The 20893-nt window shown below is 35.3% G+C and overlaps 1 protein-coding gene and 1 long non-coding RNA gene across 2 annotated transcripts in view; both read left to right on the plus strand.

Annotated features, from left to right (window-relative positions):
- Positions 1-1347: 1347 nt before the first annotated feature.
- Positions 1348-8021, plus strand: LOC128240145 (uncharacterized). The gene is made up of 4 exons (XR_008262054.1): positions 1348-1427; positions 4814-4877; positions 6278-6407; positions 7601-8021. It is a non-coding gene; the product is annotated as an uncharacterized LOC128240145 (long non-coding RNA).
- A 406-nt stretch (positions 8022-8427) lies between these two features.
- The window catches only part of LOC128240442 (uncharacterized), a 38455-nt gene continuing 25989 nt past the window's right edge, over positions 8428-20893 (plus strand). Inside the window, exons 1-6 of the mRNA XM_052957081.1 lie at positions 8428-8623; positions 9795-9968; positions 10220-10347; positions 10668-10764; positions 15115-15279; positions 15582-15744. Of these exons, the coding sequence (XP_052813041.1) occupies positions 8428-8623; positions 9795-9968; positions 10220-10347; positions 10668-10764; positions 15115-15279; positions 15582-15744 (923 nt within the window). The remainder of the gene's footprint in view (positions 8624-9794; positions 9969-10219; positions 10348-10667; positions 10765-15114; positions 15280-15581; positions 15745-20893) is intronic.

Here is a 20893-nt window from a genome sequence, read left to right on the forward strand (position 1 = left end):
GTCGTTCAAGGGATGCAACATTCTTTCAAAAAAGGCAACAACAACAATCTCAAACGGTTTGACAACAGGGCTGCCTTTCGACGAACTTTGATTTTTCAAATAATAAACTTTCACCTGTGTTTCTTGCAAATATGACACTAAAAAATCCTGGCTTTCATGTTTGATATTGCATCATTCTCGCACATTTGTGGCCTTTCTCAATCTCTAAGGACTATCCACGATTCATCACGAAGACATTTCCCTATGTAAGAAGATTTTCTTTCACCCCACTTAAACCGCTGGGAAACCTGGCTGTCGGGGAACATATATTTGGAAACGACCTATGTAACCAGATATTTGAATATAAAGCGTCACTTCTAATGTCTCGTTATGGAGCTTGCTTCAAATATTGCGCCACAGTATGTAACCTGGTTTTTGGGTACACAGCGGAACTTATAATGTCTCGTTCTTGAACTTGCCTTAAATATTGCGTCACAGCATGTAACTGTTTGTTTTTTTGGATATACAGCGGCAATTATACCGTTCGGCTGTGGAGTTTGCTTTTACTATGGCGCCACGGCATGAACCCGGGTATTCGCTATCAAAATCAACAGTCAAGTCAGTTTTTTTATCTATGATATGGTTAAAGAAATGCAGACTAGATTAAACAGGTATATTAAATTTTAAAATAAGATAAAGCAAAAACTTTGGCTCTTTATAGACTATGAAACAAAAGGAGTCATATATTTTCTGTTTCAAGCTGCACTGTCACAAACTTCTGACAAAAGAACAGTTTGCCGTTATTAATACTTACTTTCGGGGTTGTATGGCTAAACTCGCTACCATATTGCTTATTAAGAAAACCATTATATTTTTAGCAGAGCAGTTTTCAATTGAGATCTGTTCTAATGTGAGTCTTATATGACATGATTGAAGGTTGATTCTGAGATAAAAGAAATATACTGTCACAATTTAGTGCATCAAAATAATACGTACTTAAATTTAACAACATTAAACTGTGTCCCAAGAATTAAAAGAAAATAACAAGGCTCAAACAAGATCAGATCGACGAAGACCCTTATTGTGATGATCAAGATTCTGAGCATAAAGTCTTTCAGAATTTACCGTTGAATAAATAATGATTTCCAATGCTGATAAGCTCTTGCTGAATTTCAGCTAGTCCCTGGTTTAACCGTAGAACTGAATAACAGTGTTACTCAACATCCTGAAATGTGTATTGTGGATAAACATTCTACAATCTGCTGCAGTGTGCAAGAAATGCGGCATTTACAATGTAAACAAACGTGGGCTGATGCTCGAAATAGCTGCTTATATAAGAGTGCTGGCACCCTAGCTATCAGAAACGCGGATGTTTGATTGCTGAGCCGTTTTGAAAAGTGCGGAACTGGATAAACTAAAAGCATATTAATCATTTCCACTAATATAAGGTATGCTAATTTATTTATAAATGTATTTTTATAACATATGCATAAGTATGCATATATTTTGTTAATAACGATGCGTTTATTATATATACATGGCAAATATACGGTGGCAAAGGGGTGACATGTTCGAATTATATTTATCTCGCTGTCACAATATTCTGTCTCGTTTAGACAACATTTTTTATCTCGTGGCCACAAAGTATCTATTTCGTAGCCACGAATTCCTTACTCTTCACCACAGCTTTCTTTATTGTTTCCAGGTATATAACTCGTGAACATGAATAAGTTACGTCGTGACAACGACTGGTTGTCCGGTACGCACATTGGTTAGTGCACTCGTTTCTCACCTAGGCGACCCGGGTTCGATTGGTTTATCCAACAACATACTACCATACTCTCGTGCAACATCGAGCCAACGAGAGTGGTTAATATAAGTTGTTATAGCTTGTTTCACAGTCGTTGAAAAACTAAATAAGTTTAAACTACTCGATTTAACAACCTATTTTGGTGTGGCCACGGTTTTCCTGGACTTACAGTCATCCCGAAATCGTCGCTACGACATGCTTAGTCGTGGGAACGAGTATGTCTTGACCACGAGATAAGACATGATACATGTCATCTCTATGTCACTGTAAATAAAACGAAACATTCATTTCGAGACGAAAGGAAACAAGTATAACACAAATGAAAGTATTTTGCTATTGATTATTAAGGTCGTGAAATACTGTAAACACTTTTCAATGTAGAATGACAATGAATCATAACTTTGCACAAGCAGTTTTCAAATATATGCATTATGTGATGTTGCTTTGGCTGGTGGCATACTACCGTTTGTTTGTTTTATTGTATTTATAATTGTTTGAAACATTTGCTTTTACATAATAATATGTATCACAAATAACCTTAATGTAGCTCTAATAGTACACGGGGCTAGCGTTTCAAGATATTAGGACGGTGGTACAAATTCCAGCATGAAATACAACTATTAAATAAGTCAGTAATAACAACAGTGAACCCAGGTAACAGAGCAGTCTGCTGAGTTTGTAATGTATGTGAAGCCAATCGCTTATCCAAGTCAAGCCAGGTAAAACATAATCTGTTTTTCTTTGGAACTGCAGTTACTCACAGTCCGTTTATTTCTTTAGAAAAATACACAATCGTACAGATATACATTTATACTGATCAATAGAACTGACATGAATATACATATCTTCAATATATTGTTAAATAATGTGTTTATTGTTATTAATAAACTCATTCAGAAACCAAACATTCACATTTCTTTTCTTTAAGAACATATGTAAAGCAAGCAAATCATAAAATAAAATACTCAAAATATCAATGTATTTTGCTCTCCTATCACTGATGAAGTATGTTTCATAAATACAGTATCAAAATTTGGCTCAATACAATATTGATGCAATTACATTCTTTTTTGGTATATCTTATATCCTACCAAGATGGATCTATGTTGTTGAGATGATTGTTTATACCACTTTTTTTAAACACAGAGTTTACGGTGTTCCACAAAATAGATAAAGTAGAACACTGTATAAAATTGTTCATGATCTTCTACTTCATAGCAATATATGCATCAAGGACAGTCTCTCGATTTCCAAGTGAATTAATTCAGATTCGTTGTCACAATATTATGTAACAGTTTAATTTTGAACTGTTTGACTTTATTGTCAACAATACATTTATAATTAATAAAATATTATGATTTCCATTCTACTTTTTCTCGAAGACGGCGAGTCCACTTACTATGAATGGACGGTTTTTCAAAAGCTAATAAAAAGCTGGTAAATTTCTTTATTTGTCATTTCGGTTAGATGTTTATTATGAAACTTTATTTCTAGCTTGTGTGTAAACTATAGAATTTGATGATTCATTTGATTTAACAATATTTTTTCCAGCTAGCTGGTATAGAGTGTTTTAACATATAACTTTCAGCGATCCAATTCGTTTTGTTTTTAAGATAATTCAAAATTTATTGCCTGGTTTTTAGACAATAACTTGAAATCTGGCATATCTAGACCACCTTCAAGCTTGTTACCAATAACTGTCTTACGTTTGATTTTATCTCTTTTCCGTTCCGGAAAAACTCCAGGATCTTTTTGAATTATTATCTTGAAAATGAAATGTTATCGGAAGTTACACTATTTTGAGCTAAGTAAACAGGCTTGGGAAAAAGTAGGGTTTTATAACCGTTATTTTTCCAAAGTCTGTAAGTTTTTGTTCACTCCAAGTGTTAATTAGCTGCTTACACTTTTCGATTTTTGTCGGTCCAACTAAGGTTTACACATTTTTAGTATTTCCAAAGTAGACCCCAAGAGATTTAACATGTTTTGTAGAAAATTGTACACCATGTAACAGAGTGACGGGTTGTTTTTTCGATGTACCTATCCAGAGACCTAGCGTTTTCATCTTGTTAAGTTTAAGACCTGAATGTGCTCCAAAGGTATCAATAATTCTAAAACAATAAACAGGTTTTTTTCTAAATGGTTTTTAAGAAATAAAGTAGTGTCGTCTGCAAGTTGGGTAACTTTAATGTTGTTTTCTTTTATTTTTATACCATCATATGTTTCACATTGTTTTAGTTAAATTGATACAACTTCAACAAAAAGAAGAGCAGAAAGAGAGCAGTCCTGTCGTAAATAAAATGAGTCTGATATCCATCCATTGTTTGCTATTTTGGACGTTAAATTGCCAAAAAGAGTCTTAACCCATCTAATAAACGAATCCCCAAAGCCGAATTTATTCAATATGTCGACCATAAAATACTTTTCTACTGTGTCGAAGTCTAAAAATGGAATCGCCCCCTTTTGTTATAAAGATCAGTATAAGATCAGTATAATCAATGAAATCACTTATAAGTCGTATATTGAAACCTATATTTCTGTTCTTGATATAACCTTGCTGATCAAAACTTATAATTTTTGGTAGGACTAATTACATACGTTTTGCTAAAATCTTTGCCACTCGCTCCTAGTCGATATTTAAAAGGAATAATGGAACCCAATTATTAAGGTTTTCGGGATCAGCCTTTTTATACAACAGCGAAAAAAACTCCTTCTTTTTAAGTAAAAAATAATTCGCCGTTTTCATATCTTTCGTTAAAAGAATTAATAATAAGATTTCCAATTAAAGCCCAAAAGGACTGTATGACCATCAAGTCCAGGATTATTATTCAGTTTCATTGTTTTGAGCGCTGCTGTTGCTTCTTCGTGAATTATTTTGCCCTGCATTTATCAGATAAATTTGGTTCCAAAATGGTAGCTATGTTAACGTCGTTTATATTGATTATATTCCAAATTGTCTTTATATTTTGTGTTGTCAAATCCGTATAGAAATTAACTTCTGCATCTGATATTTGTTTTGTTTCACAGTGTAACAGATAATCTGCTTAGTAACGCTTGTGGAACAAGTGCCCGTATTCAACAGTCAAACCAGGTAAAAGATAGTTTTACTTTGCTTATATGGTTTATGAAACCATGGGCCATATTCAAAAGTCAACCCAGGTAACATAGATGTGTGCTTTGTTTGTAATAAATGTGAAACCAGGGGCCGTATTACAGTTAACAAAGGTAAAAGAGAAGTCTGCTAAGTTTGTAATGTTTGTGAAACCAAGGGCCGTGTTAGAGCCAACCAAGGTAACAGAGAAGTTTGCTTAGTTGGAATGTTTGTGAAACCAGGGGCCGTATACAGCCAACCAAAGTAACAGAGAATTCTGTTTAGTTGTAAAACCAGGGGGCGTATTACATTGAACGCAGGTAACAGCTAAATCTGCTTAGTTTGTAATGTTTGTTTAACTAAGGGCCGTATTACAGTCAACCAAGTTAACATAGAAGTCTGCTTAATCTGTAATGTTTATGAATCCATGTGCCCTTTAAGCAACAGCGAACCAAGGTAACAAAAACGTCTCATTATTTTGTATTGTTTGTGTAATTAAGGACCATATTCAACAGTCAACCATGTAATTAATGAGTTTCCTTAGTTCGTAAAGCTTGTGAAACCAGGGGTTATATATAGTATACGTTTTCCAAGCCTTATTCGTAGGGACGCCTAAGTTATTTTATCCAGTCTACTATACACGCTATTGTAAAGTCCATCCAAATCACTCACGGCCCACTTATACCTACCATTGTCTTATACGAATATTTGTAAAGTGAAAGGATGTAGCTAGTATTTAAAAGAGTATTTTAAACATTGTCGCGTATTACGTGTCTTTACAAGTTTAAACATTACATTGGCGAGTACCTTTATCACTGACCCCAACACCAATTAAAAACTATTTTATGATGTAGGTGTAGTTTGTCTATGTTGTTTTGTATATTGTGTGCCTCTTGTGTATGTGTTTGTCTGGCCATAACCTGATACCTTGAATAGGGCATTCGAAGACTTGTGGTCACTGAGCTTGTCCCTGTGGTGAACATAGTATTGTTTTACATACACATATAGAACAATAATGCAAATATGACAACATATGTATTTATGGTACAAAAAACATTCGCATGTCATACAGTGATCAATATTGTTATTTGTTATATGAAAGGATTTATGCACATATGGATTGCACACTTATTTGTAACGCTCAAACAACTTCAATGTGGTCGATCTAACGTAAAAGGAGAGATGCTGGTTTTTTGAAATAAAACATGATTATAAAAGCAACCTATTTTATAATCGTACACTTTAGTATAAAGCAGCAAAATTATTGTGTACATTATAATGCAGTCGTTATGTATTTAGACCATGAAATGTTGTTAAAATGTGGACTCATTCACATTAAACAACTTATACTGTTCTTGTTTAAACAATATGTTTTTTTATATATTATGTAATGTTTACAGAATGATATGGTTACGTGCAAATATCGTTATGATTGCGTTGATGGTAACGACCTGTGTTAGTGAAGACAGAATGGCAATATTGGAAGGCCAAATGACTCTGATGAAAGCCTTTCAGTCCAACGTTGAGGTGGTAAGTTTATACTTTACAATACTATACTTCTGTTGTGGTCAATATGTAGTTGTTCTGGCTGTTTCCGAGATATTAACCCAAGACACTAGCTTCTCTGCAGATCGAGATAGCAGTAGATAGATAATGTTGAACTATGTTCTTCTATTGGGGTCAATATTTACTTTAGCTTTCCTGTTAGTGACTGTGGACGCTAGCTTATCAGTCGTACTAAATGGTAATACTTGACAATCGTACTAAATGGTAATACTTAACAGTCGTACTAAATGGTAATACTTAACAGTCATACTAAATGGTAATACTTGACAGTCGTACTAAATGGTAATACTTAAGTGTTGCTAATTTATATTCTTCTGCTGAGGTCAATATGTAGTTATACGGACAAGACAAGTGTTACAAACCGAGGACGACAGTTTTATAGACCTACAATATGTCGTTAGGTATAGAATATCATCATATATTTGTGTTGAGGTCATAACGTAGTTTCAGTGACCTGTCACGTGATATTGTCCGTGGACGATAGCTTCTGCGAGCTACACTATGGTTAAAAATATATACGTTGAAATATAGAGTTTGTTTTTGTGACATATCAAATATGTTGTTATATTACACAACTCCTCCCTCTTTTTAATTCGGCTTTGATTCTATTGTGCGTTACAAAATCAGTTAAAGCCGCAATAATCCATGCCCTGGTATGGACACTTTTTTGGCGTTTTTTTATCAGATAAACAATAACTCATGCAGAGGAATGATATACCTGTGCTAAGTATAGCTGATCTATACAAGCACCAGCACAGACGATAAAGTTGACTCACTATGGTATGCATTGTGCAACCTTTAAGTCAAATACATGAAAAATAAAAACTGCCACATACAATTGTTTACAATTTGCAATTCATGACCCCATAAACTCCTATCCGGGATTTTCAAATCTTTGACAGTTTGCAGATATTTTTCTCACTAAGAATTTAAATGAAATTTTCTCTGCCATTTCAATTGAAATGTTGCAAATAGTTTTTTAAAACGTTTTTCGGCAAAATATTTCCGGTTAAATTGACTTTTGTGAGGCTTGTTGAAAATACCATAAACACCTGCCCAAGCGCCATCTAGGCACTTAAAAGTCAAATGTAAGGATTTAGATGAGCAATCTTACAGTTCCATACCTTCATTTAACAGGGGTATTGTTCTTGTTTCAGAGATTGGACGCAATACAAGGAGATCTTGGTACATTAACTAAGAGAGTTTCCAATCTTGAATCTCTTGTTACCACGCTGGAAAACAAGGTTGAAGAGCTCATAGGCAGAACAACCGAAGTTTATGGCATCATTAATGAGCAGAGTTCTACAATAAAAGACGGTATTATGGTCACCATCAGGGGCGTAAGTAACTCATAGCTAACGTAAGAATGATAAGTTTATCTGTGTTTAAAGCAATTACATATTCGGACAATGCCTACCTGTAATTATTGTTAACAAATATGTTGATAAGTACATTTTACAGGCTCATCAAAAATGCAATTACTGTGTTTGATAACCAGTGCAACGATCAATGTTTTGTGTCGTATAATTCACTCGAAATAAAAGTTTACATGCCATAACTTTATTTTATATACCTATCGTAGAGTTTAATAAGATGATGCTAAGTTTCAGCTTCATCTGCAGCTTCTGTTACAATTAAGTCGTGTTGGTGTTTCTACATTTCTAAAATTGCTCTAGCCATCACAAGCCATTTTGCGATTTGTAAACGATTGTTTTAAACGAATGAGGTATGCACAAATGATCATGTCCAGGACCGCTAACAAGAAAAACATTACTGCCAAAAAACATTCGACTACGATATGTCATATGACTGAAAACGACACGTCACATAACTGACAACGACACGTTTGATGACTGGCAAGCTGTTAGGAAATGGCGTCGAAACCGTTTTGATGCGGACCTTTAATTGCCTTTGTCGTCAATCAGGCCTGGAAATTCAAATTATTGACTTTTTAAAAAATAATTTCTAAATACTGACGTTTAATATGGTTTTCACTTTTCTATATCTAGTTCACATATCCTGGAGTGACTGGTCTGCATGGTCCGACTGTTCTCAGTCATGTGACAGAGGCAGAAGAAGTAGACACAGGTTATGTAATGTACCTCCGCCTTTAACTGATGGCATTTGTATTGGTGGCGATACAGAAACAGAGGAGTGCGTCATTCGCGAGTTTTGTCCATGTAAGTATGTTGCGATAACTTCATTAAATACATACTCTCAATAGTAACTACCAAAATTCGGTATAATTTAAAACACATAAAATGTATAGGTTATTAATTTTATTTGTGTGAGAAGCTACATCAGTGTATACTATCCATACGAACATCTCCTATTGTTAAATAGGACAAGATCGTTAACGTCTCAGTTAAGCTCCGGCCCGTGTCCTCTGTCACTGGACGAGGTCGTTACCGTTACAGTTAATATACAGGCCGGGTCCTTTGTGTAACTGGACGGAATCGTAATCGTTACAGTTAAGATCCGGCCCGGACCTCTGTATAACTTGGCGAGATCATTACCGTTACAATAAGGACCCAGCCCGGGCCTCTGTGTATACGACGAGATCGTTAATGTTACAGTTAAAAGCCCGCCCGGGTCCTTTGTGTTAATGGACTATTTCGTTACCGTTACAGTAAAGATCCGGTCCGTGTCCTCTGTGTTACTGGACGATATCGTTACCGTCACAGTAAAGATTTCCCCTGGTCCTCTGTAACTGGTCGTTACGGTCACTGTCTAGATCCGCCTCGGGTCCTCTTTGTTTCTTGACGACATCGTTACGGTAACAATTAATGTCAGCCCGTGGTCGTCTTTGTAAATAGTCGAGGTCGTTACCGTTACACATATAAATACCTCATTCAATACTTTTCTGAGGAGTTTTGATTGGTAGCATTTGCTACGCTGTAGTTTTGAACTTAATCTTTGACGAAAACCACTACGCCATGATAACATGTTTATAAATACAAACAAATGACTATAATTGTGTAAACAAAGGCGGTAAAATAGACCAGTGGAATCTTAAATTGAATATGTTATAACCTGTTTAACACACAACCCAAAATATGCATACGTAGGCACGCACGTATGCACGAACCTACGAACGCACACACATACACATACACTAAGATACAATGATCACATGTCAACATCAAAATGTATTGATTCATTAGTTGACACTATTTGAATCCTTCATAACTTAAGTGTTTCTGTTGATGGCTAATGGGTTTAATGAACGAAATAGAACAACTTTGAGGTGTCCTGCGATAACATTGTATACATCGTCCATACTCCACCATCCATAGAAATAATTGCATGAATACTTCTTTCTAAAATGCAACATTGTGTTTTTTCCTACAGTGGATGGTCAATGGACTTTGTGGTCGACATGGAGCACCTGTTCTGGGTCCTGTGGTGACGGCGTGGAGACCAGAAACCGATCCTGCTCCGATCCAGCTCCTGCTTATGGTGGAAAAGTGTGCCCGGGATATGACATTGAAACAAACCCATGCAACTTGCAGCAATGTGTCAAATGTAAGAATCATTGGTTTATTCAAATGTAAGACACGTTTGTTGATTATCTGTATTTCTTTATAGTGTAAGCTTCAATGGTTCCTATACCAATAACTTTAGCAATGTAGACAAAATGTGTTAATGTTAAAATAAATGCCAAACATGTGCCTTGAATAAAATACTATTCTAAGACTCGGACTTGTATTCTTATGTGTGGCATTATCACAGTTCACTATTTGATAAACACATTTTTGGCATCATATACTCCCCAGATGACTGCAGTGATGTGTTAAAACTGGGCCTGTCACGCGGTTCGGGTGTGTACAGAATCACGCCCTGGAACACGCACAAGGAAGTGGATGTTTACTGCGATATGGACACCGATGGTGGTGGGTGGACGGTTAGTATGATGGCGTCTATATAAATATTGCGATAATCTCATAAGATATATGTCCCATACATTTTTATAAATATTAAGGAATACTGTTGTTTAAGGTATTTAAGACATCAACAGAAAATGCTTATGTTGTTTAATGCACTCGACCATTGCATAATAGACTGATGTTTTTAAGATGTTTGAAATATAAAACGATAATGAATGATATTGTTTAAAGAACGTACCTAGCGAAAAATAATACTGTTTCAGGCCGGAAATTATAATATAAAAACCGACTGTAATTAAGGTGATTTTAAACATTGACTTCTTACTTCTATCTGTAGGTGTTTCAAAGACGATTCGATGGGTCTATTGAATTCAACAGGAGTTTTGTGGAGTACGAGCAGGGTTTTGGCTCACTGGATGGTGAATTTTGGATGGGTAAGTTTTTACGTTAAGTTTTAAAGGAACATTCTCCATACACAAGAGCGAATTAAGTGCCGGTCCTCGCTTTAAATTAAATAAACTACACATTTGCATATTAATCAAGGCAACATTTAATGATGTACTCTTTCTTAGTCATCTAGCAAATTGACGGAAGTTGAAAGGTGATTACCTTAATACATTTAATTTGAGATGAGAGTTGAAGTAACGAATTACATGTTATCTTGAGTGGAAATGTGCGAATATGCCGATATAGTGAGTTCAGTTTTACGTTGCTTGTTTTGTCTTTGTAGTGTGGAGAAAATGTGGCATCTTGTAGAATTAGAGCTGAATGGTTTTGTGCGAATATACCAAAGTTGTGAGTTCATATACAAACAGGTGTATTGATATATCACAAAGTGTGGTATGCACTGCTTTTACGTTGCTGGATGTATTCATTCGAATGTAGAGAAAGTAGTGAATCCCTTTAGATTAGGGGTTAGTGATTTGCAGCAGCTTGCAAGTAAACGATGAACTTCCAAAAATGTCCATATTCGCCTGAGGGCCGAATGGCGTAAGGGCGATCATCAAAAAATTGTGATCAGCAACCATCTGCTTACATCTTTAATACGTATGCCTTGATGTTTTCTTTTCATTCAAGTTGCTGTTAAAAATGTACTGTATAGATAACTCACAATTTGCTTAATATTTCGGAGGATCTGTACATTGCATTCAGAACTTCAGAGTCTACAGGAGTGGAACAACTCAATGCAATGTTCCTTGAGTTCAATAGTTTATACCGGTCCTTTAGTACCCAATCTGCTTTAAGGACAATCGGAACACCTCGGCAATCTCCGCCATACGACGATCCTCGGAAGAAAATGGAATAAATGAAGTTCATAAAATTAAAAAAAAAAATAATATTAATTACTTGTAGTGTTTTAACCTGTATTCTTTATAACACTTATAAACTCAATCCCAGAGCAGTGTTTTATTGCATATGAAGATGAAGATTCCTCAGAGTAAATTTCGTATGTTAAACTGCTAACTTGATATTATTACGCGATCTACTTGCAACTGTGTTAAATAATAAGAATATTGATATTGTGAACCGTTCATATACATCCGATTGTGTTTTCGAAGGGAAATGGAAGATCTCCGCCGATTGTATTCTGAGAATACTCAATTCAGGACTTCGATCAACATCGAGTTCAATAATGGAACCTCATTTCATGTTCATCTGTATTTCTCTTTTCAGTCGATCAAAATCTAAAGTAAATATGTGATGTAATATAAGACGTCGTGTACAGATAATAAATCAGTTATTCTGCATGAAAAGAAAAACATTCGCTGGTTGTGGTATTTTGGAATGTGTGTACTAAGTTATCCATATTATACACACAGGTTTCATGATTACAATTGCGGCACATTTTGTGAAGCCTTTGTATATGGACTTGTTTGAATGTCATGGGCAATAGCTATGAATGAAGCTTTATAGATGGAAGTGTTTGAAGGGTATGGGCAATAGCTGTGTGATTGAAGCCTTTGTAGATGAACTTGTCTGAAGGGCATGGGCAATAACTGTGTGATTGAAGCCTTTGTAGATGACCTGGTTTGAAGGTCATGGGCAATAGCTGTGTGATTGAAACCTTTGTAGATGAACTGGTTTGAAGGTCATGGGCAATAGCTGTGTGATTGAAGCCTTTGTAGATGAACTTGTTTGAAGGGCATGGGCAATAGCTGTGTGATTGAATCCTTTGTAGATGAACTGGTTTGAAGGTCATGGGCAATAGCTGTGTGATTGAAGCCTTTGTAGATGAACGTGTTTAAAGGGCATGGACAATAGCTGTGTGATTGAAGCCTTTGTAGATGAACTGGTTTGGAGGTCATGGGCAATAGCTGTTTGATTAAAGCCTTTGTAGATGAACTGGTTTGAAGGTCATGGGCAATAGCTGTGTGATTGAAGCCTTTGTAGATGAACTTGTTTGAAGGGCATGGGCAATAGCTGTGTGATTGAAGCCTTTGTAGATGAACTTGTTTGAAGGGCATGGGCAATAGCTGTGTGATTGAAGCCTTTGTAGATGAACGTGTTTAAAGGGCATGGGCAATAGCTGTGTAGTAAAGCCTTTGTAGATGAACTTGTTTAAAGGGCATGGGCAATAGCTGTGTGATTGAAGCCTTTGTAGATGAACTGGTTTGGAGGTCATGGGCAATAGCTGTTTGATTAAAGCCTTTGTAGATGAACTGGTTTGAAAGGCATGGGCAATAGCTGTGTGATTGAAACCTTTGTAGATGAACTGGTTTGAAGGTCATGGGCAATAGCTGTGTGATTGAAGCCTTTGTAGATGAACGTGTTTGAAGGGCATGGGCAATAGCTGTGTCGTTGAAACTTTTGTAGATGAACGTGTTTGAAGGGCATGGGCAATAGCTGTGTAATTGAAGCCTTTGTAGATGAACTTGTTTGAAGGGCATGGGCAATAGCTGTGTGATTGAAACCTTTGTAGATGAACTTGTTTGAAGGGCATGGGCAATAGCTGTGTGATTAAAGCCTTTGTAGATGAATTTGTTTGAAGGGCATGGGCAATAGCTGTGTGATTGAAGCCTTTGTAGATGGAAATGTTTGAAGGGTATGGGCAATAGCTGTGTGATTGAAGCCTTTGTAGATGAACTTGTTTGAAGGGCATGGGCAATAGCTGTGTGATTAAAGCCTTTGTAGATGAACTTGTTTGAAGGGCATGGGCAATAGCTGTGTGATTGAAGCCTTTGTAGATGAACGTGTTTAAAGGGCATGGACAATAGCTGTGTGATTGAAGCCTTTGTAGATGAACTTGTTTGAAAGACTTTGGCAATAGCTGTGTGATTAATAGACTGAGTTATGTTTTATTTAAATATTTTTAGACAAACATAAATTATTCATTCATTAACCTTATAAAATAATGGCTGGACAGGGAATGCCTATACCGGGCAAGCAAATATTTTTTTTTAACATTATACTCTCAATAAAATATTTAACATATTATTTTATATATATAAATAATTATGCTTGTAATTGGCAGCGAATTTCTATACCACATAATATTGAATCGCTATAAGTGAATATTGCACGTAAAAAACGATTATGAAAGAGGTCAGTAAAATCGTTAATTGCAAAAAACGTTCAAATAGTACAACACAACATATTTGTATAAGCAATTGAATTCAAAAGATGAATATATCAGATCAACAGTTCATTCAAATCGTCTACAAACACAACATGACGCTAGTTTTATACACGTTATTAACTAATGTACATTTATATTATTGAACTATAAATGTTTAGCACACCAAATCGCTTGAATGGTTGAAATGCCCAAACGAGAGATACAGTTCATTCCGAGCAAAACCGTCTCATTCAGACACACAGTTCATTCCGAGCAAAACCGCCTCATTCAGAGTCATCGCTCATTCTGAGAAAAAGCCGTCATTCCGAGACAAAGCTCATTCCGAGGACAAACGTCTCATTTGGAGACGCAGCTCATTCCGAGCAAAACCGTCTCAGATATTTATAGACATAGCTCATTCTGCGAAAAACCGTCTAATTAAGAGACACAGCTCTTCTGATAAAAAATCTCATGCTTCAATATCATAAGTGTTTGCATATTTCAATATCATAAGTGTGTACATATTTCAATATCATAAGTGTGTACATACCTCATAAACTTAGTTTACATACAATATCATTAGTGTGTACATGCTTCAATATCATTAGTGTGTACATGCTACAATATCAAAAGTGTGTACATATTTCAATATCATAAGTGTGAACATACCTCATAAACTTAGTTTACATACCTCAAAATCATTAGTGTGTACATATTTCAATATCATTAGTGTGTACATGCTTCAATATCATAAGTGTGTACATGCTTCAATATCATAAGTATTTACATACCTCACAAACTTAGTTTACATACCTCAATATCATTAAAGTGTACATGCTTCAATATCATAAGTGTGTACATACCTCATAAACTTAGTTTTTTGCATACATCTATATCATTAGTGTGTACATGCTTCAATATCATAAGTGTGTACATATTTCAAAATCATAAGCGTGTACATACCTCATAAACTTCGTTTTTTGCATACATCAATATCATTAGTGTGTACATGCTTCAATATCATAAGTGTGTACATATCTCAATATCACTAACGCGTACATACTTCATACACTTAGTATACATACCTCAATATCATTAAAGTGTACGTACCTCAATATCAATAAAGTGTACGTACCTCAATATCATTAGCGTGTATATACCTAAATATCATTAGTGTGTACACAACCTAATATCATTGGCTAAACTTAAATGAATATTTTGTTCACAGGTCTGGGTCTTCTTTACTCCATAACAAGCCGAGCTAAGATGACCTTACGTATGGACATGAGTTCATCAAAAGGAACAACTGGATTCGACGAGTACTCGGGTTTTTATATTTCTCCACCAGACCAATACAACTTCAACGTTGATAGGAGGATCAACTCAGCAGGAAGTACGTTAATTATTGAAGTTGATAGGAGGATGTGGTAGACAGCTAGATCAAATACGTCTGGATAGATCATTGTAATGATATGCCCATTATTTGATTTCATTCATACATCTGTTATCTCACTTCCATTATAATGTAGTTTTAATACAGTTGGATATTATAGCGCAAATTTGTAAACATTTAAATATCTACTTGTAATAGGTTTAGTTGTTTATATTATCACCATATTGTTAATCAACACTCAAACCTCTTTCTATTATTGATATGATACTGATATACATTGGGGTAACCCGGTATATTTTCAGTGTCCGGTTCCTATCTGCTCTCTAACACCGGTGATTATGGTGATATCAACCACCAGCCATTTTCAACATACGATAGGGACGTGGACTGTGCCCGAACCTGGGGAGGAGGCTGGTGGTACAATAGATGCACGTACAGTAGCCTGAATGCACGGAACAATCGCAGGTTTTATTACTTTTCCTTCCAAGGGGGCAGAAGGTTGAAGACGTCAGCAATGATGCTACGATTGAGTAGTTAAGATTTAATCGTAGTATTTGATGCATTTCATTTTGGTTTGCGAATTCATTCAAAGAGTGTTTCTGAATTATGAACTTGATGCTATGTTTTAAACACAATCAACTAGTTTAAGCATTTAAGGTAAACATACCCGCCTTTTCCTAAAGCTATGGAATGTGCAATTTGATTTCTAACTCAAACATGTTCGTGTTTTGTGAAGTTAGTAATTAAAACAATTTACAAGTCATTTAGAAACTCTCTCATAGACTGCAAAAGGCAACACGCGGGTAAATTATTTGAATTAGTGTGGCCAATACATCCAGGTGAAGAAATTTTGCATCGTTTTTTTATTATATTGGTAATCTTGTTTTAGTAATCATTTATCACAATTCATCGGCAGAATGTTTTTAGGATATAGACAATCTCGCTTTATTCAATACGAAATAGTAAAGTAATTTTATTAAATATCGTATTGTATGACCAGGAAGTGAGATTCTAGATACAGCATTAATACTTATTTGCCAATTTACAGCGCCAAAAACACAGCCATTTTTAACGATATAATTTTTTTACGTTTCGTCACTCGCTTTGGATATTTATAACAATATTTAATATCAAAAATATAATACGAGTCTTTTAAGGAATGAATTGCGGGATTAATGTCATTATCGGGGTATAAACGCAGTTCTGCTGATTAAAGTATGTGAAGACCGAACATGACATATGTTCACCAATTCATCACTTATATTAACACCAATAGTTCATTATTTCTGTCAAGAACTGTACAAAAATACTTCTTATTTAAAAAAAGTAATTATTGCTCACCTATTCTGTTAATTGACCGACTCGACCGCAACCGAAAACAGTTTATCATATAAAGTAACAATAGCTTTCAAAATATCTTTTTAACGTCAAAATTGAAACGCTAATGACAACAATGCATAAAACATTTAATAACAATAACACAATAAACACTTCCTGATATGTTGATTTAAGTTGTTTTGTGGCCTGGTGGCCTATTAATAACAATAACAAGATAAACACTTTCTTACATGTTGATTTAAGTTGTTTTGTGGCCTGGTGGCCCATTAATAACAATATCAAGATAAACACTTTCTTACATGTTTATATAGGTTGTTTTGTGGCCTGGTCGCCCATTAATAACAATAACAAGATAAACAATTTCTTACATGTTGATTTAAGTTGTTGTGTGGCCTGGTGGCCCATTAATAACAATAACAAGATAAACACTTTCTTACATTTTGATTTAAGTTGTTTTGTGGCCTGGTGGCCCATTAATAACAATAACAAGATAAACAATTTCTTACATGTTGATTTAAGTTGTTTTGTGGCCTGGTGGCCCATTAACAAAAATAACAAGATAAACACTTCCTGACATGTTGATTTAAGTTGTTTTGTGGCCTGGTGGCCCATTAATAACAATGACAAGATAAACACTTCCTGACATGTTGATTTAAGTTGTTTTGTGGCCTGGTGGCCCATTAATAACAATAACAAGATAAAAAAAAAATATACATGTATATTGATATTCGATGATTCGCAATCCGAACATATTACAACATGTTTAGTACATCGAAAAATATTTGCAATTGCCGAAAGGCAGTTAATTTAAACAATAGAATTAATGGTGTAGATAGTTAATGATGGTGACGTCACTTATAATATCAATATATTTACTGGATATAATTTTGTTTCAAGTTATGAGAGAGTCCCTCTAACGGACGTGAAGTGTACATAGTATTGATATCATGTAGTAATTTGAAAGGAAATGTTTTCTTAAGTTAGCGTGAAGTGTACATAATATTATCATCATGTTGTAATTTCAATGGTAATGTTCCTTTAAGTAGCGTGAAATGTACATATTAATATTATCGTGTTGAAATATGTATGAAAATGTTCCTTTACCTCGCATGAAGTTTGGATATTATTATTATTATTATTATTATTATTATTATTATTATTATTATTATTATTATTATTATTATTATTTTTATTTTTATTATATCGTTATATGAATGGTTATGTTCCTAATACTTGATGTGTTTGAATTTATGTTATATTGAACTAAGATGAAATTATTTTCTGTCACATTATTGGGTGTTTCGTTGGTGAAAGTTTGTGTTAATTAATTGCATTTCGTTTTAATTAAAATTGACCTTGAAATTGAATTATATGTCTTCATGTTTTCCATAAAATTGAGGAATGCACATACATCAGAGCACCGATTATCTTTCCATGGATCAAAGCAACGAGGATTTAAATGCCTCTGCATTTAATGTCACTTTGAATGTTCTTAGTGCCTTTGACTGTTTTAAGGTTTAAAATGCATAGTTGTGCAATGTCACTCAAAAAGGTTTAAAGGTTCAAATGTCTATTTGTTAAATGTTATTTTGAAATGTTTTAAACGTTCTATTTGCCTCATTATATAATGTCGATTTAAATATGTGTTTTGTAAGACAATAAGTGCCTTATTAAATAAAGTCACTTTGATAGTTTTCAAGTTCAGAATGCATCTTTGTTTAATGATACTTTGAACGTTTAAGGGTCTAAGAGCCTCATTGTTTAAGGTCACTTGAAGTGTTTTGAGGTTCAAGATGCTTATTTGCGCAATGTTACTCAAAAATGTTTTAAGGTTGAAATATCTCTTTGTTTAATGTCACTTTGAATGTGTTCGATTTTACTACTCACACTTTGCTTTTGATTTTCATTAAATATGAGAAAACACACATCTGCTAGTCATCTGACATACCCTTAGCTGGATCCCGACAGTTTCAGGTTGATACCCTTCCCTGGTCCTAACAGTCTCAGGTTGATATCCTTCACCTGGTCCTGAAATTCTCAGGTTGATACCCTAACCGGATCCTGACAGTCTCAGATTGATAACCTTAGCCGGGTCCAGAGAGTCTCAGTTTCATACCATTCTCTAGGTCATAAACGTATCAGGGCCATACCCTAAGTCGGGTCCTGATAGTCTCGGGTTGATAACCTGAGCCGTATCCTGACAATATCAGGTTGATAACCTTAGCCTGGTATCTGACAGTGTCAGGTTGATAACCTTAGCCGGATCATTACAGTCTCAACTTAGCCGGGTCTTGACTGTCTCAGGTTGATATCCTTAGCCGGATCATTACAGTCTTAAGTTGATAACCTTAGCCGGGTCCTGACTGTCTCAAGTTGATAATCTTAGCCGGGTCCTGACAGTCTCAGGTTGATAACCTAAGCCGGGTCCTGACAGTCTCGGATTAATACGATTCTCCGGGTCCTAACAGTCTCAGGTTATACCCTTGGCCAATCCTAACAATATCATGTTGATTCCCTTAGCCAAATCCTAACAGTCTCAGGTTGATACCCTTCACCTGATCCTGACAGTCTGAGGTTGATACCCTTCACCGGATCCTGAGTCTCGGGTTGATAACCTTAGCCGAATCCTGACGTTCTCGGGTTGATACCCTTAGCCGGATCCTGACAGTCTCGGCTTGATGCCATTTGCCAGACCCTGACAGTCTGTAACAAGAACGTAAAACAAAAAAGTTGTCTTTACAGTCATATTCAGTTAATCGTGAAGATTGGAAGCATTTCGATCATTGTATTGATGTGACAAGAGCCTTCGTCATTCAAAAGTGATTATATGATTAGTGCTAGGTTAGAATTGAGAAACCTACATACCGGAAAAAAGCCATTCATTTGGCTCAGTATTTTAGACAGACGACAAGTGCTTAGTAGAATAATTTGATGTACTTGTACACATCCATAACTTGCAATAAACTGAACTCAGAGTAAACACTTGTGTCATTGATTATCAGAGCAAACACTCGAATCTTTGATTATCACAGTAAACACTCGTATCTTTGATTATCACAGTAAACACTCGTTTCTTTGATTATCAGAGTAAACACTCGTTTCTTTAAATATCAGAGTAAACACTCGTATCTTTAATTATCAGAGTAATCACTCGTATCTTTTATGACCAGAGTAAACACTCGTTTCTTTGATAATCAGAGTAAACACTCGTATCTTTGATTATCAGAGTATCAGAGGGTGACCACAGTCAGACCCTGTGACCGTCAGACTGTGCGATCGTCAATCCGTGTGACCATCAAACCTTGTGCGCTTCAGACAGTGTGACTGTCAAACCGTGTGGCCGTCAGACCGTGAACATCAGACCTTGTGACCTTTAGACCGTGTGACCTTTTTACCGTAGTCCTGTGTGACCGACAGGCAATTTTGGGTTGTGAGTTTGAATCCGATGCAAGTTTTTGTAAAAATATGTTTCATTGACAATTTGAGCACATTATGTATTAATCGTCTCCAACACGAACTATCAAAAAGAATCCCTAATTGTGGTGACAGCACTATGCAATCTTAGAAATCAATCAAATCCTTGTTGAGACAGTGTTGCACTGAGTGCTTGAAAATACTAACATCAACATCAATATCTCACTAAGGAAATATTCTACCATCTGGTGTTGGAACATCAGATTAACTGACTAGACTAATTTATAATCCGTTAGTTACACTACTAGAGGGCTTAGTGTCCGTCTGTTGTCACGCCTTCTTATTCTATATCTAGGTACAACACTCTTGTACCAGGCCAGGAATATATGTACTATTGCATGACTTAGCTATATGAGTGAATATATAATGGATGTATCCGATACCAGCATTTTTACAACCTGCTCATTCATTAAAATATATATGGAGTAATAAATTGCAGTATTTTATTAACAGTTGCTGTCAGTACCATGAACAAACATATATTATAAGTTGTCCAAATAGTATTTGCCGAGTAAAACAGTATATCTACATAAACAATATTAATACCGACTTCAAGTGTAGATAATACACACTAACAGTCAACAATGGGATTGGGTTTAAAACTCCACCCTGATATGTCTAGTGTTATCAGATATAGTCAAATGTGTTGAGGTAATAGTAAAAGAATCGAGGGGGTAATATAAAGCCTCGCTTCAAAGTCATTATGATCAGCGGCGTAGTTTTAAAGTGTAATCTTTTATTAGGGGAGGAGCATAGCACGTTATATAAAGTTTCGCTTACAATGTATTTATGCCCAGTGTTA

This window comes from Mya arenaria, chromosome 7 (assembly GCF_026914265.1).
Source record: "Mya arenaria isolate MELC-2E11 chromosome 7, ASM2691426v1".
Taxonomy (NCBI): Eukaryota; Metazoa; Mollusca; class Bivalvia; order Myida; family Myidae; genus Mya; species Mya arenaria.